Genomic DNA, 17,102 nt, shown 5'->3' with positions numbered 1-17,102 from the left:
CAGAAGCAAAAAGGAACATTATGTAGAAAATAACCATGAAACAATACAATTAGTAACTATGACAATTCCCTTTTTGCCATTTGTTAGGTCCTAGCAAGAAACACTAAGTTTGGATTCACTCCAGAATCAAATCTTAGAGGGAAATGTACTTAGGGAAGTAAAAGATTTCTATCTCTCAGGGTTCACAACTGTGGGTGGTAAACAGAAAATCTAACCATAAGCTCCCTTCCACCAGCCATTAATTCTTTAGTGTTCTGAATGAAGGCAGAGAATACAGTGGGTCATTAGCTTTCAAAGGTTTAAGATCTGTAGTTTCTATTATTCCTAATGACAAGTAGTACAATCCGTAATTCTGAGGTGGCACATGTCTCAGTGGCCTGTGCTAGGGAATGTGTGAAATCCTGTGAGTGTACCATCACTCAACCCAGCACCCTCATCTCTAAACTGACTTGTGGGCCGCCACTTGCAGCCAGACACACTGGAACTCTGTAGAAGTTGTGCCTCATTATACTTTATGAAAAAAAAAGTATACGCTATAGTGCCAAGGTATCCAGATTCTACCATAATTTATTGTTTTAGTTGCCAATAAATTCACAGTTTTAAAAAAATTTCTTACAATTACTCTGCTATATATAAAAAAAAGTGGGGGTAGGTAAGGGAAAAAGATTCTGAAAGGGAGGGAGGGGAAAGCAGCAATGTCTTGTCAGCAAAGCAGCGAAGTCAGAGCTCAGAGAATTCTGTGCTATTGTTCCTGTTCTTACTGCCTCCTTCTCTTCTCATGCTCAGAATGTTGATTGGGGTGGGGAGAGAGTACCCATAGTGCTAGGCAGTGGAACATCCAAGGCTTCAAGCTTCACCACCCCCACTTTTCACTTCCCTGAGTGAGGAGCCCAGAATTGCCTTAAGTCATCATCCCAATCACGTCTATGAATGCACAGCAAAGCAGGGCTAAGCAAATGGCTTGCCCCAAAAAGTTGCCTATGTTTTCTAAACATCTATTATGTGTTTCTGCTGTTCTGCACATCATGAAAGAAAAGAAATCTGAGTTTTATCCACAACTTGCTCACAATATTGCTGGGATATAGAGATACTGGAGAAGCAGCCAAGCAACGGCATAAACACACCAAGAAACAGCATAAACGAACAAAAATCAATACAGTGCAAAACATATATAAAAGGATAGGCAGCAGGGAAATTGGTCTCAGTGAGAGTGAGGTTATTCAAATTAATTTCCAAAACCTATAAAAGTCAATTAAGCCATGTTTTGAAAAGGGGGGGAGGAATAAGCACAGAAGTGAGGACAGGGTCTTGTAGATGAAGGAAGTTACATGATAAAAAAGAATAGATAAAGAATAAGTAAAAGCTGTGTGAGAAATAGAAAAACAGATTTGCTGGGAGGGAACACAAAGTCCCTATTAGGAGAATAATCAGAAACAAGCCTGTGAGATGTAGCAGTGGGTTGGCAGAAGCTTTTAAGGCTGATTACGCATGACTACTCAGATTTGAAATGCTCTCTGTATCACCCTTCATTTTATGGGAATGCTATACCTTCTCTCTAAAAGAGTTAACTAAATTAAATGAGAAACTCCACTGACCTGTTTTCTTATTTAGATTACATGCTTGTCTACCAGTGCTTGCTCACTGTCAAGTTCAACAACTGAAAATTATGCCTCTGCAGGGCAGAGAAATGCATGTGAGTTTACCACTAAAGTAAGCCATGATACCACTTAAAAAAAAAAAAAAATTAAGAGAACAGCCTTGATGTAACAACTCCTTAAAGTTATTAGCATGCACGCTCAGTGTGTTTGACTAGCATCACCTGACCAATTTTAAAAGTATTAATGAGAATATTCACAGTCTAATTGAAAGCACTATGCAGTCTGTTCTCAGAGTTCCATACTGTTGGAAAAAACTCATTAATTATAATTTGGAAGTTTTTAAGTGGTATGATAAAATGAAGAGGCTAGGCTGGGACCCATCAATGTACTGATGAGGAATGAAGTTCTAAAGCACCAGCTAAGCAGTCTAATAGGCTTTGAGTGAGTACCTAACAGGAACAAAGTGATAATAAGGGAAATAAGGCTAAAACTTACCCTCAAATTGTTTGCCACCGATCACGGGAAAAAGATACACAGAAAGAATAACCTAAAGTACAAACTGTATACAAGTGCAAACATACAGAACAGAGCTGGGAGACTACAGAAGGAGGGGTTATCTGGTTGGGATGATCAGGAAAAAGTTCAAGTAGGAGGTCAAACTAAAAAACAAAAAACGCATGGTATTTTAAGTGAAAGTTCAAAAATTATTTCAAAGACCTTTCTAATTCCATGAAAGATGATACAACATTCCAGAGATATAATGTGATGGTTCAGATTTAGGTAAGTAAGCCTGTGATAAAAATTATGAAGGAAACCAAAGGACTATAAAATGAGTTAGTCTGTAAATATCTCAATGTAGAAAATAATTCATCATAGGAAGAATCTGCTCTGGATCCCAGGAAAAAATACAGTAAGTTTAATAAAATCTCAGCAATAATATAGAGACTGTAAAAAATTCTACTGGGAATCAGTCAGAGTCTGAATAAGAAAACATTTTTGAAGGAGTAATACACAAGCTTGTCAGAAAGTAATCTGACTTTCACTCTTAAGCTTCCATGAAACACACATAGAACGTAGTAGGTTAAAGCAGGACTACTTAAATCCCAGCTCTACTACTTACTAGCTGTATAATCGTAGAGAAGTTACTTATCCTGTGTCATTTTAAAAATAGGGATAATAAACTGTGTCCACTTCACATCACTGAAACGAAAATGAATTATCATATATAAAGGGCCACAAACAAGGCTGATATAGTAGGCACTACATCAGCATTAATTATTATTATCGTTTGAATTGGCTGGCAATGTACATTAAGGTTAGAGATAAGCAAACATATTTTTTGGGAAAAAAGATAAATCATGTTCACTCATTCAACAAATATTCACTACTGACAATGTGCTAGGAATACAGTCATGAAGCAGACAGGCACAGTGACTCCTTGGAGATCAGAAGATTCGGTTTTCCAGGAGGACAGGAACCGTGTCTCCACTCACCTCTGCATACTGAATGCCCTAGGTACAGATCCTGGAGCACAGCAGGTGTTTAATGGTGTTTGTTTAATTAATGAAAAGCTAATTATAGGACATGAAATTGAAAAAAAAAATTCTGAATATATGGAGAATAGGAATTCAATAGAACCATCCTCTGAACAAATGGTACAGCAATGCCACAGGATAACTAAACCTCAAGAAATTTGTCTACAAACCTTCAAGAATCTATCGATTCTTGAATATCATAAGAGCATACATTTTCCTATTAATAAAAATTAATGAAATGGCAAGCTTATTACAAGGATTAAATGAGATCCTGTGTTAAATGAGAATCACAAAGCTGCAATAAGATGCTGACATGAAGAGGTAGGCTAGATTCTTCAGCTCCGAGGCTCACTTCTCAGCTAAATACAATTACTATGTGTCCAGGTGTTTAGTGGTTGCTTATACAAATAGCTAAAACCTCTTGTATTAAACGTCCAAATGTGTTACAGGTTTAAAATGTAAGGTGCCTTTGGGTTTAATATCCAAGATTCAAGTCTCTGGAGGCTGACCTAATTTCAGATGAAGAGATATTATACTTCCATACCCACATGGCCTTCCTAACAGTTTCAAGAAAGTTTCAGAAAACTCCTGAGGTCTTAAGTGAAAACAGAAACCTAAATCTCTGGGACAATATCAGAGTTAATTAACTCCGAAAGGACATTTCAAATATAAAGACTTTAAGGCGGGACATGATGGTTCATGCCTGTAATCCTTGCTTGAGTCCAGGAGTTTAACAGCCAAAAAATACAAAAATTAGCTGGGCATGATAGCATGTGCCTGTAGTCCTAGCTACTTGGGAAGCTGAGGTGGGAAGATCCCTTGAGCCTGGGAGGTTGAGGCTGTAGTGAGCCATGATCATGCCATGCCACTGCACTCCAGCCTGGGTGACAGAGTGAGACCCTGTCTCAAAAAAAAAAAAAAAAAAAAAAAATTAGGCTTGCATTCCTCATTTTTAGTGAATGGCCTCATTCAGGAACCACCACCAAGTCTGCACACGCTTCTAACGCCACCCAGCTGCTGCTACTCTCAAGCTTTCAAATGTCCACCTAACTCTGCTGCCCAGAAGGAAGGAACATGGCATCACACTCAGCACATCCAAAATTCACCACATTATCTTCTCCCCAAACCCCTTACCTTGCCCTCTGCTTCTTTATTTCCATGTTAATGGCATCACCCTTCTGTAGGCTCCAAACCTCAGAATCATTCTTTGAGTCCTCTAGTGGTAAACTTCACTTCAAGAGAGCAAACCCTCAAATTAATTATCCAGTGAAAGGGCAAAATAAAAGGCTTACTGACAGAATCGAAAGGTTGGGAAAGCATTATGAAGTTCACCCAACAAAATCAATGAAAGGTATAAAGCTAGATTTGAAGAACAGACAATTTTCTCTAGTATTAAAGCCAAGATTCTACAAATTCTGTGTTTTCTCATATACAGCAGAGCTTAAGTGAGTGAAACTTACTTGATTACCTTCTAAGAACCAGGCACTATCAGTCTGGTAGTATTAAAACTTCAGAAATGGTCAAGGCGGAGGATCACCTGAGGTTAGGAGTTCGAGACCAGCCTGGTCAACAAGACGAAACCCCATCTCTACTAAAAAATACAAAAATTAGCTGGGCGTGGTGGCGCAGGCCTGTAATCCCAGCTACTCAGGAGGCTGAGGCAGGAGAATAGCTTGAACCCGGGAAGCGGAGGGTTCAGTAAGTAGAGACTGTGCCACTACCCTCCAGCCTGGGAGACAGAGCCAGACTCTGTCTCAAAACAAAACAAAACAAAACAAACAAACAAAAAAACCCTCCAGAAATGGTACTGGCTTCAGTTTACAGATGAGGAAATGAAATCTCAAGAGAGGTTAAGCACTTACAAAGCATGAGAAGTTAACAAGCACCAACTGGAGATTCAAAATCTAGAACTGTCATATTCCAAAGTCTATGCTATTATTGACTACACTCAATACTTGCTGACACAGAAAATTACGAGGGTGTTGTAATTACTTTTCTATGGAATATAATGAAGTGCTTCAGAAAAGATAAGCATTCTTCTAAATCAGCTATTAACATACAGTATCATTAAACACTTTGAAGTCAAACCTCTGATCCTTCTAGTCACAAATGAGACACCAAGAAAAACTAGTATACTCTTAGTTTCCAAACAATGAATTCTTGTTTCAAGGATATAGATACTTCTATTTCCACGTACAACATTTTGCATAACTCATGGGCAAAAAGAAGCAATAATTACTTTATGCAACTATTTTTTTCTCCAAAGGAACACACTTATAATTGTATTAGGCCCAAGATCTAGCTACTTATGCAAACTCAGATTGAATACAGCTATTTCAAAATACAAAACACCAAATCAGTCCCTTTAAGTAACATTAGAATAGCCCCCAAAAAGATTCATGATAGTGACAGTGATTATTCCAGTGGACAAACCAACCCAAAATAGTCCTGTAGATTGAAACCACTATTTCATTAAAATTAGTACTTGTCAGTCATGACTACTTCAAATTCGCATTATTCTTTGAAGTATTATATTTCTGTAATTTCCCATAATATTAAGATATCTGAGTTAAGTGTACAAAAATTCATCATAAAACTAAAGGTCAATAGATGGAAACTGGTCTTCATTCTAAATCATAAGATTTTTAGCCCCTTCTAAAGTCAATAAATAATGTACTTGTAAAACAACACATACAAAAGCAGGCAGAGCAGTCCCTGTCACTCAGAACAGTGCATAAATGTTAGCTTGATGCTAATGTAATGTAATGTAAATATACTGAGTTCTAATGAATCTTGGAAGATGAGATATGGCAATCTCCGCTACATGTAAAAATCTATCAGTATATCATCTTTCAAAATTTAAATCCTTTATCGAATGCCAGATTACATTATGCTGAAGTTTTGTAATTAAACTATGTAAGCAGTACACAGTCCTTCATTCTCCACCACACTCAACTTTTACATTCTCCTAGATGACTATTGTGTAATTTTTTAATTCATAGCTTTGAGGTATAATTTATAAACCATAAAATTCAACCATCGTACATGTACAATTAATTGAGTTTTAAGAAAATTATAGAGTGTATACAGCACTATCACTACAATCTAATTTTAGAATTTTTCTGTCACCGAAGTATTTTCCTCCAGACCATTTCTCTTGCTCTGGCCTCAGGCAACCACTAATCTGCTATATCTCTATAGATTTGCTTTTTGTAGACAGTCTATATAAATGTAACCACACAATATGTACTCTTTTGTATTTGGTTTGACAGTTAGCATGTTGTTATTACAGATGAGGTCTCGCTATGTCACCCAGGCTGGAGTGTAGTGGCGTGAACACAGCTCACTGCAGCCTCCAACACCTGGGCTTAAGCTATCCTCTTTCCTCAGCCTTCCAAGAATAGCCTGAATGATATGCAGGTGCCATCACACTCAGCTAATTTTATTTATTAATTTTTTTGTGACAGGGTCTTGCTATGTTGCCCAGAGCCATGTTTTTGACATTCATGTTTGTTATAACATATATCACTAATTTGTTTCTTTTTTATTGCAGAATAGTTTTCCGCATTTTATGTATTCAAACACCATTTGATGGATATTTGAATTGTTTTCTAGTTTTTGACTACAGTGAATAATGCTAACAGACATGTACATGCCATTATTTCTACATGTATTTTCATTTCTCTTGGGCAGATTCCTAACAGCGGAACTGCTAGTTCCTATGGCAAATTTAGGCTTAACTTCTTAAGAAAAAGCCAAACTGTTTCCCAAAGTGGTTGTGCCATTTACAGTCCCAAGAGAAGTGCCTAGGGGTTCCAGTTTCTTAACAATATAAATACTAGGTATTGTCAGTCTTTTTAATTATAGCCACTCTGGTCAGTGCGTGATAGTATATCACTGTGATTTAATTTGCATTTCCCTAATGACTAATGATGTTAGCATCTTTTCATATGCTTATTGGCCATTCTTATCGTTGTCTTTGGTGAAATACCTATTTAATGGGCTTAAGTCTAAGAATGGGCTTTCGCCCAGTGTTTTTTTTTTCCCCTTTATAAGTGAGTTGCAAGATTTTTCAAATATATTCTAGATTAAAGACCTTTACCATGTTTATAATATGCAAATATTTCTCCCCAATCTACGGTTTATCTTTTTATACTTTAAGTATCCTCTGAAGTGTAAAAGTTTAAAAAATATTTAATAAAGCCCAATTATTTCTTGTTTCTTTTCCTTTTCTTTTTTTTTTCTTTTTCTTTTTCTTTTTTTTGAGACAGGGTCTGGCTCTGTTGCCCAGGTTGGAGTCCACTGGCACAATCTTGGGTCTCTCTGACCTCTGCCTCCCTGACCTCTGCCTCCCAGGCTTAAACCATCCTCCTGCCTCAGCCTCCCAAGTAGCTGGGACCACAGGTGCACACCACCACACCCAGCTAATTTATTTTATCTTTTTTTACAGGCAGGGGTCTCCCTGCGTTGCCCAGACTGGTCTCAAACTCCTGTGCTCAAGTGATCTGCCCACCTCAACCTCACAAAGTGCTAGGATTACAGGCGTGAGTAACTGTGCTCAGCCCTGTTTTGTAGTTTTTAATACAAAAATCTTGGTGACTCTTTTCTTAAGTTTATTCCTAAGTATGTTAGGCCTCTTTGAAACTAATGTAAGTTTGTTTTTTTTTCCCCTTACTTTCATATTAAGATTTTATGTCACTACTATACTGTTAATCCTGCCTCAGTTTGTAGAAAACAAATAAAAGCCATCAGGCCAGAACATCTTCCCACTAAATCTATATTCCACCCACTAAACCTATATTCCTACTTGCCTCTGTAACCATGTTGTTCTTTCTTCACCACTGTTAAAACTGAGGAAGTGGCCGGGCGTGGTGGCTCATGCCTGAAATCCCAGCACTTTGGGAGGCCAAGGCGGGCAGATCACGACATCGAGAGTTCGAGACCAGCTTGGCCAACATGGTGAAACCCCTTCTCTACTAAAAAGACAAAAATCAGGCAGGCATGGTGGTGGGCGCCTGTAATCCCAGCTACTCTGAAGGCTGAGGCAGGAGAATCGTTTGAACCCGGGAGGCGGAGGTTGCAGTGAGCCAAGACCACACCATTGCACTCCAGCCTGGGAGACAGAGTGAGAATCCATCTCAAAACAAAACAAAACAAAACAAAACAAACAAAAAAAACACTGAGGAAGTATCCCCTTCTTAACAAAGGACTCTGTGCAGTCAGGATCCTGACCATTCCCGCTTTCTCAAGGACTTCTCATCTCCCTTATCTTAGCAATCCTAACAACTAAAATCATTCTGCAGAATTTCTCACACTCAAAAAGAAACAAACAAAAAGATTTCCTTTATATCCTCATACACCTCTAGCTTCTACCCTGTATCTATTCCCTTTCACAGGCAAACTTCTTTCAAAGCTATCTATACACCCTATCTCTAGTTCCTCAGCCATCATTTATCCTTCAAATCACTCAAATCTGGCATCCATCTACACTAGTCCATGAAACTGGCTCACTGAAGTTACTAATAACTTCCAGGTTGCCAAATCCAATGGCCACATTCCTGCCCACATCTTCTCAGCCTCTCAGTGAAACTCAATACAGCTGACTACCCACCCCCCTTGAAATACCTGCATTATTTGGCATCCACGACATGATAATACTGTACATTACACATTCCCAATTTGTACCACTCTGGTTGTGTGCTTTCTAGCCTCCTTCCAAGAGGCCTTCCAGTTTACTCAACTTAGAAACGTTCAGCATTCCTCAGGATTCCAATTCTAGTCCATCTTTCTTTCTTCTTTATCTTTTCTTCAATTATTTCATTCATTTTCATTACCTTTAAATGTCACTAACATAGTGACAATCTTCAAATGACATATCTAAGCCAAGTATCTCTGAATTCCTCAAGATTTATAGATCTAACAGGTCTACTTGACAATCTACAAGCTTCTGAGAACTAGACAAAAGGGGAACTCCTGAATTCACCCTTACCTCCCACCGAAACAACTCCCGCCAAAATCCATTCCTCTTCTAACCATACAATAGTGGCAACTTCCAGCAACATCCTCAAGTTCTTTCCCCTCCCTTATGTTCCATATCCAACGCATTACTATGCCTTCCTATTTCTACCACCTAAAAAATTCTCGGATATGTCCACTGTTCTCTATCCTACTGCCACCTCGCTAATTTAAGCCATTGCTGTCTGCTGCCTGGACTGTTGCATATCCACTAGCCTATCCGCTTCCACTTGCCCCCAGTATTCTTTTTGCTCATATATCAGTCAGCATGATCTTTTAAAATATAATTCAGCTTTGGGAGGCCGAGACGGGCGGATCACGAGGTCAGGAGATCGAGACCATCCTGGCTAACACGATGAAACCCTGTCTCTACTAAAAAATACAAAAAACTAGCCAGGTGAGGTGGCGGCCGCCTGTAGTCCCAGCTACTCGGGAGGCTGAGGCAGGAGAATGGCGTAAAGCCGGGAGGCAGAGCTTGCAGTGAGCTGAGATCCGGCCACTGCACTCCAGCCTGGGTGACTGAGAAAGATTCCGTCTCAAAACAAAACAAACAAAAAAATATATATACATATTTTATATATATATATATATATAAAAAATTCAGGTTATGCTACACCCCCAAATAAAAACTTTTCGTATATTTCCACTAAAATCCAAATTCCTTTTCACTGAGTACAAGGGCCTGCCTTATGCAGTCCCTGCCATTCTCCCCTCTTGTCCATAGTTTCACACACTGCCCTCTTGACAGCCTCAGGCCCTTCCCAGTTCTCTCTATATGAAACACCTTATTCTCCCTCCCTTGACCCCTCATCCAGGCGTCCTCTAAGGGGCCTTCCCTTACACCTAAGTAGGTCCCCACTACCTCCTCATCCAATGATTCTCTATTATTGTATACAGTTTTTTTTCTTTTATTGGGGGGGCGCGGTGGGGGGTGGAATGGAGACTTGCTCTGTCACCCAGGCTGGAGTGCAGTGACACTACTATGTCTACTATGTCTCACTGCAGCCTTGACTTCCCAGGCTCAAGTGATCCTCCTGCCTCTGCCTCTCGAGTAGCTGAGACCACAGGTGCAGGCCACCATGCCTGGCCATTTTTTTTTCTTTTTGACATTGGCACAAGTCAGAGAACATGTCTTTATCCTTCACCACTGCATGTATACAAAGAACAGCCACAAGGAAGTTCTAGTTCAAATATTTAAAACTGATTTAAGACAGAGAAATGTTTAGCATTTCTCAGGTCAGCGTGCTCTTCCTTAAAACTGAATTAATGTAGAAGGCCGTAAGATAAGCTTGACTCAATTAGGGGAAGGCTAGAAATCACAAATTAAGTGCAAAATTCTGTGGAACTATGTTTTCTAAGCAGATGTCCAGTGTGTACACCAGAATCTCAAAGGAATCAACAACCCAAAAGAGACAGACTAATAAATTCTGGCTTCATTATTTAATGATAGACCCCAAATTCAACACATGGCTAATTCTTGAAACAAAATGGAGAAGAGATGTAGTATTCTTAATTTTAAAAAGCCTAAGTCTTAGAATTCATCCAATCTCAATGAAATGTGGTATATGGTTTAACTTCCATTACACAGAGGGAAAAGATGAGTGCAGATGCATCTACAATAGGAAAGGCTACAGAAAATAAAACATACATAAGGGAAAACATCAGAAATGACAAGTCTTATCACCCATTTCAAATTCTCATGGCCTTGAAGAACTAAGCACCCACGGATTTATGACCCTTTCATCAGTTTCCTCTTCTATATATCTCCTCTTTATAGTCCTCAAAGAATGTCAAATAATCCAGTTCCAGTGTCAAGATAGTGGAGCAATTAACCACAAGACTTTGTGCTACTTTTAAAGGGGTGTGTCTGGAATAGATTAGCTGCTCCTACACAGAGATAGTCTCATTTGAGTCAGAAATCATGAAAACCCAATTCCATAGCTAAACGAGACATTCTGTGATTTGTTCAGGGTCACAAAGTTAGCTGATGCCAGGACTGGAACTTGCCTGCCACAGTTAGTGCTCTTCATACCACCTTCTCATGCTCTTGTGTCGTTCCATCAAATGTTTGGCATGAATTCCCAATATACTAAAACTCTAACTCTGGGCTATTGATTAAAAACAAACAAACAAAATGACTAAAACTAACATAAGAAACTCAAGAAGACAGAAATTTTAAAAGTAAATAAATAGGACACTACAGAAAGACATTAACTGTGACTTCTTTCACAAACAGTATCTTTTTCAACTGTGTATAGGTAAGTGATTAAGGCAAGATTATTTCTGTAGTTTATTACAATTTTTTAGTAATTCAGAACTAAAAACCACTACTCCAGAATAACAAACCCGAGACTTATTAAGTTTATATCTTTCAACACATAAATGAGCTCTGCTTTCTATTTTTAAACTTATCACTAATGCTAGATTTTGTAATTGATTTAAACAAGTTTCAAGAGAAAAACAAAATGGTTTGTTTCACTGTTATTGCTTTTTCCCATTACATTTATGTGTGTTATTCAAATATTCTACCAAGATATTGCTCAACACAAATGATCTGAAGATTTTCAGCTTCATTAACAGGGTACATTGCTCACAAACCTCAATGAAAGAACAGTTAGTACTAGAACCTTTTATGAACCTATTATGCATTCAAAGTCTGTATGAAGTTTTAAGACATTTCCCAAACAGAAGCTTTTGGTGAAAGCAAAGAAAACATTCTGATTAGTGTGGTAAATAGTACATCTTTCCTAATCTTTAAAAAATAAACTACTCGGAAAAAGCTGACTTTTAAGCCACAACAATGAATATTGTCTTGCTCAGCAGACAGCAAAATTCCTCATGATTAAATCCTATGAGCCAGATTTTTCTCCCCCTCATCTTGTTATTATGTGGCATGGAGCATAATTTTACAAAGCATCCACTCCTTCAGTTTATCTATTGACATTCTGTCTTCAAAAACAAACTCTTAAACTCAGAATAGATTTTCCTCTGCTATTCCAAAGCAAGTATAATGAGCACACCTTAAAACATCTGACAGTTGTAATAAAGAAAAATTGTATCTGTGTGTGCCCCAGATACCAACTACAAGAATCTCCCTCTTTCTCTGAAGTGGCTGTGTTTCAAGACATCATCATACATTAAACTACTTACTATGCAAAGGAGGAAGTTGATACGTAACTCAAAATCAAATATTTCAAAATCCCTACTATTCATAAGAACTGTGGGCAAGTCAAAATCAGACCAACTGAATTTTATTCCTTACCCTGCCCCCAAACCACATGACCAGAGAAGGTAAGAGCTGGTGAATAATAGTAAGGGAGAGATACGAACTATTCACAAATAAATTATTTAAATTCCCTGTTATCAAGTTCTTAGTAAACAAGAATAAACCTGTAATCCCAGCACTCTGGGAGGCTGAGGTGGGCGGATCACAAGGTCAGGAGTTCAAGACCAGCCTGGCCAATATGGTGAAACCCCGTCTCTACTAAAAATACAAAAATTAGCCGAGCGTGGTGGCGGCGCATGCCTGTAGTCCCAGCTACCCAGGAGGCTGAGGCAGGACAATCACTTGAACCTGGGAGGTGGAGGTTGCAGTGAGCCAAGATCGCACCACTGCACTCCAGCCTGGGCGACAGAGCGAGACTGTCTCAAAAAATAAAAATAAAAACAAAAAATAAAAAATAAAATAAACAAGAATAACACCCACTTCACAAGGTATTGCAAGGATCAAATGAGTTCTTCCATGAAAATGATTTGCCTGATCAAAGAACGTAATAGGCACTCAATAAATGCCAGCTCCTTCCTCGTTTGGTTCTGGGCTCGGTGTTCTTTGTTCTCTACACTCACGTCCCCAGATGACTCAGTCCCCTCCTAACTTTTACTAACAAACACTGTAAACTACTGTACCAATCAAGGTCCTGATATGTATGTGCATACCCAGTCTATGTGACACTGTCTCCCATCCCTAAACACCTAGGTGAGCAAAACAGAGGAAAAGACCCCAAACACCTGAACCTGAACTGCTGTAAGAACCAGCAGGACAAATCTCCACCCACTTCCAACTGTCCCCAAGAGATCGGAATTGCCATCTAAAAATGTCTGAAACCAAACTCATCATTGTCTCTTTTAAAAAGTAAGCCCTCTTCCTGCCCCTTTTCTAACTGTGAGTGGTGTGACGAAGAATGATCCTTGCCCCATTGTACTCTCACCAAAACACTGCCAAATAACCCAGGCCTCTCGAGTTTACCTTCATAATCTCTACCACCTCTCTCTCTCTCTCTCTTTTTTTGAGACAGCGTCTTGCTCTGTCACCTAGGCTGGAGTGCAGTGGCTCGATCTCGGCTTACTGCAACCTCCTCCTTCTCCCAGGTTCTAAGTGATTCTCCTGCCTTGGCCTCCAGAGTAGCTGGGATTACAGGCATGCGCCACCACACACGGCTAATTTTGCGTTTTTAGTAGAGAAACGGTTTCACCATGTTGGCCAGGTTGGTCTCGAACTCCTGACCTCAGGTGATCCACCTGCCTCGGCCTTCGAAAGTGCTGGGATTACAGGCGTGAGCCACTGTGCCTGGCCCACATCTCATGTTTGTGCCACTCCCACCACTATATTCCAGGTTAGGGTTTCTCAGTCTCAGCACTACTGACATTTTGGGTACATAATTCTTGTGGAGGCTGTCCTGTGCACTGCAGGATGTTTAGCAGCATTTCTGGCCTCTACCCACTAGATGCCAGTAGAACTGCTCTCTCCCCTCCAGTTATGACAATCAAAAATGTCTCTAGACACTGCCAAATGCCCCTTCCCCATTGTCACTCTCATTCCCAAGTTTGAGTACCACTGGCCCAGTTTCTTACTTCGTATCTGCCATACAAAATCAGCCCCCAAGTTAAGTCTACAGTTTTATTCCTCTAATTCCTGTGGCCCTGACAAACGACTCCTAAAGCACTGCTTTATGAGTCATTTCTTTAAATCTACCACTCCCTGTTACCTTCACAATTAGTTCAAAGCTCTGCATCCAACCTTGATAATCTGGCTTCAATTAAACATTGTTCCACAAAGCACCTCATATAGTGGCTACCCAGCAGTCCTTCAATAACACATCCAGTCTCTCTCTTTCTATTCTACTGCTGTCACCCTGGTTGGAAGTCCATGACCTAGCACCCAATCCAGATCACTAAAAGAGTCTCATTCCCTAGCCTCTCTGCCACTCGAAGTCAGAAACTTTTCAGTGGTTCTCCATTGCCTGCTGAAATATCGTATCTGCTGCCCTTCTTCAGAGTCTTTCCTAATATGGCCTCTTTCTAATTTTATGTTCCGTTATCCTGAAAGCACTAGTCCTTGAAAAGGCTCCTACACTTTCCACTTCTGATCACATTTTTTCTCTGCCTGGAAGCCCTCATAATTCCACTCCCCTCACTCCACCCTAATTTAAAGTCCATCTGAATTAAGTCAAAAAGCCTTTCTTGGGCATACCTCCTTTGTATTTACATAACACTTGGCACCTCTCCTATGGCATACATTCTACCTTATGTTATACATGAGTACTCCTGTAATTGACAAGATCCTTAAGAGCTTCTTACTCCTCTTCTGATGCCTGCAATGCCTAGCCCAGTGTTAAGCAGAGAACTCGGCACTAGATATGAGCTTCCCCAAATGTTTCCCACTTAGAAAGCAATGGAGGACTGACTGTTTTCAGACAATCCCAAACTCCCTTAAGGGAAGTAAGCACATATTCTCCTTTTGTCTCATATGTCTATGTGTTAGACCAATTTTTAAGTAAACTGCCTTCAAGATATCTGGATTGCTATTTAGTATACATTACTGTAGAGTTCTGCTTCAGGGAGTTCCAACTTGTAACTGAACCCTGAATATTTAAGCTCTCTCTTTATGCCAAAAGACAATGGAAATTTATTTTTTGAATGTTAATAAAATTGAGCAAAACATAAAAATAACTTGCATTGGATTAAACATGTTTCAAGTAAAGATTCATTAGTGCTGATGTGTCTGTCCTAAAAATTACATTTCAAGTTCTAAAGTCTTTGCGTATCATTAAAAAGATTGAAAGTTTTATTTCAACTCCTTCTCACCTCAAAGACAAACCAAAATAGAACACAGAAGGCTTTTCCTTAATTTTATTTAGATCCTAACTTGAAGGTATATTCTGTTATTTCTTCAAAAGGAGCAAAAAGAGGATCATTAATGAGCATGTTCTGACCAGATCTTTAAGTCCTACTCCAAAGTTGTAAGAGGAGAGTACCGTAGACCACACTACCAGCACCCTCTGTTAGCAGACCACAGAATCAGTTTTGTATGTTCCTGAGCTAAGAATGGTTTTACATATTTGTGTTTTGTAAACACAAAAACAAAGAAGAATATGCAACAGAGAGCATATATGGCCAGCAAAGCCCAAAATATTTACTATTTGTCCCTTTTCAACAGGATGAAATTGGACTCCTCGTTGCCCTTCACTGGCACGTAAGACATCCCACATTTTTCCTCCCAAGATTTTAAAAAAGCAATATAAAACACAAGAACATGTAAAAAGATCTAACTCGTTCAACTTAGTCATAGTTAATGCGGACCTAACTTCTAAAACAGAGGCCTGTGTGGGGACATTTTTATATTTCACAGAATTTTTGTTAGAAGAAACTTGCCTTCATTCTGTGGATGAATATACTTATGCTTGAAAAGGGAAAGTGCCTGACCCAAAGTCATACTGCTGGTTAACAGCAGAGTAGGGTCAAGGACCCAGCCCTCAAAACCCTGGTCCAATGCTCTGCAGTCCACTACATACGCCTACACATGTGGCTTTAAGTTTTGGAGATGTGGATGATGTGGATAACTAGCTTGGATCAATATAAAAGATGAATGCTTAAAACCTGTTCCTAATATGCTGTTTAGACAGACTCCTACTAGCAGCTATGAATCATTAAACAGAGTAGCACTAATGCTCACCACATACATTAGATATGAATTTCTAGGAAGTCTTCTGTTTTAAAAGCATATATGATAAAGAAGGCTTGAAACCTATAGGGCTTGCTCCTCCAGGGCTTCAGATTAGGGAAAATACGCACTTCTGTCTACCAGCTGTTCAATACTCATCTCCCAACCTAAATCCGCAAGTTCCACAAATGCTTTCGAACGCCTGTTGAAAAAAACTGTTCAGTTTCATACACACGTTCTACAGATAATTACAACTTCTTGTATGCCTACTTGTAAAACTACTCACTAGTTCACATTTTTAAAAATTGCCCTAAGAATTTTGCTTCCTTTAACAAAACAGTTTCTTCGATGCCTAAACCTGTAAAACTCACTTTATCGCGTCTTCTCGGTTAATTCAAGAATTAAAAAAACCATTTTGCCCATACTGATAACTTCACTACTCCGCAGGATCCGAAAAGCTCTGTATGCCAGGTTCCAGGATTCACACACATTAACAACCTAAGATCCTTCACGTGAGGTAGCTCTTGTAGTGCAGAGCACAGATTCTCAGGGTAGTGGGGGATACCGGCTGAGGCTCTTCAGACCCCCACCACAGGAGTTCTGTCTTCTAAGAGCCATCCCCTCCCCCTCGGCCGCCGCGCGAGTCCAGGCCTCCCGGGCACCTGCGGCCCCTACCCGCTGCGGGGACCCCGACCCAGACCCCCGCCGGTCCCCAAGGAATCGGCGCCCACTCCCACTCCCGGAGGCTGGCGACTGCAGGCCTGAGCCGCCCGCCGACCCCAGGACGCGACGTTACCTGTAGGACCACGTCGTTGGGCAGCTGCGCGGCCCGGAACAGCTCCAGCACCCGCCCGTTGACCACCACCTTCTTGGTGCTCTCAATGTCGCAGTAGGAGAAGAGATCTGAATAGTATTTCTGCTCCGCATCGCTCAGCGTTAAGCCTTCCATCTTCGCCTCCGGCTCACGGCCGCCCCGCCCCGCATGCACTACTCGGGGCCCGGCCCCAGGACCCT

At 40.0% G+C, this 17,102-nt stretch overlaps 1 protein-coding gene across 5 annotated transcripts in view; it reads right to left on the bottom strand.

The window, feature by feature from the left end:
- REPS1 (RALBP1 associated Eps domain containing 1) overlaps positions 1-17,096 on the bottom strand; it is a 91,931-nt gene extending 74,835 nt beyond the window's left edge. For all 5 annotated transcript variants that reach the window (XM_011978405.1, XM_011978406.1, XM_011978408.1 and 2 more), the window contains exon 1: positions 16,885-17,096. In XM_011978405.1, coding sequence (XP_011833795.1) covers positions 16,885-17,037 — 153 coding nt within the window. In that variant the 5' untranslated portion in view covers positions 17,038-17,096. The remainder of the gene's footprint in view (positions 1-16,884) is intronic.
- Positions 17,097-17,102: the final 6 nt, after the last annotated feature.

This window comes from Mandrillus leucophaeus, unplaced genomic scaffold (genome assembly GCF_000951045.1).
Source record: "Mandrillus leucophaeus isolate KB7577 unplaced genomic scaffold, Mleu.le_1.0 Scaffold194, whole genome shotgun sequence".
Lineage (NCBI taxonomy): Eukaryota > Metazoa > Chordata > Mammalia > Primates > Cercopithecidae > Mandrillus > Mandrillus leucophaeus.
This window is presented reverse-complemented; position numbering and strand designations above follow the sequence as displayed.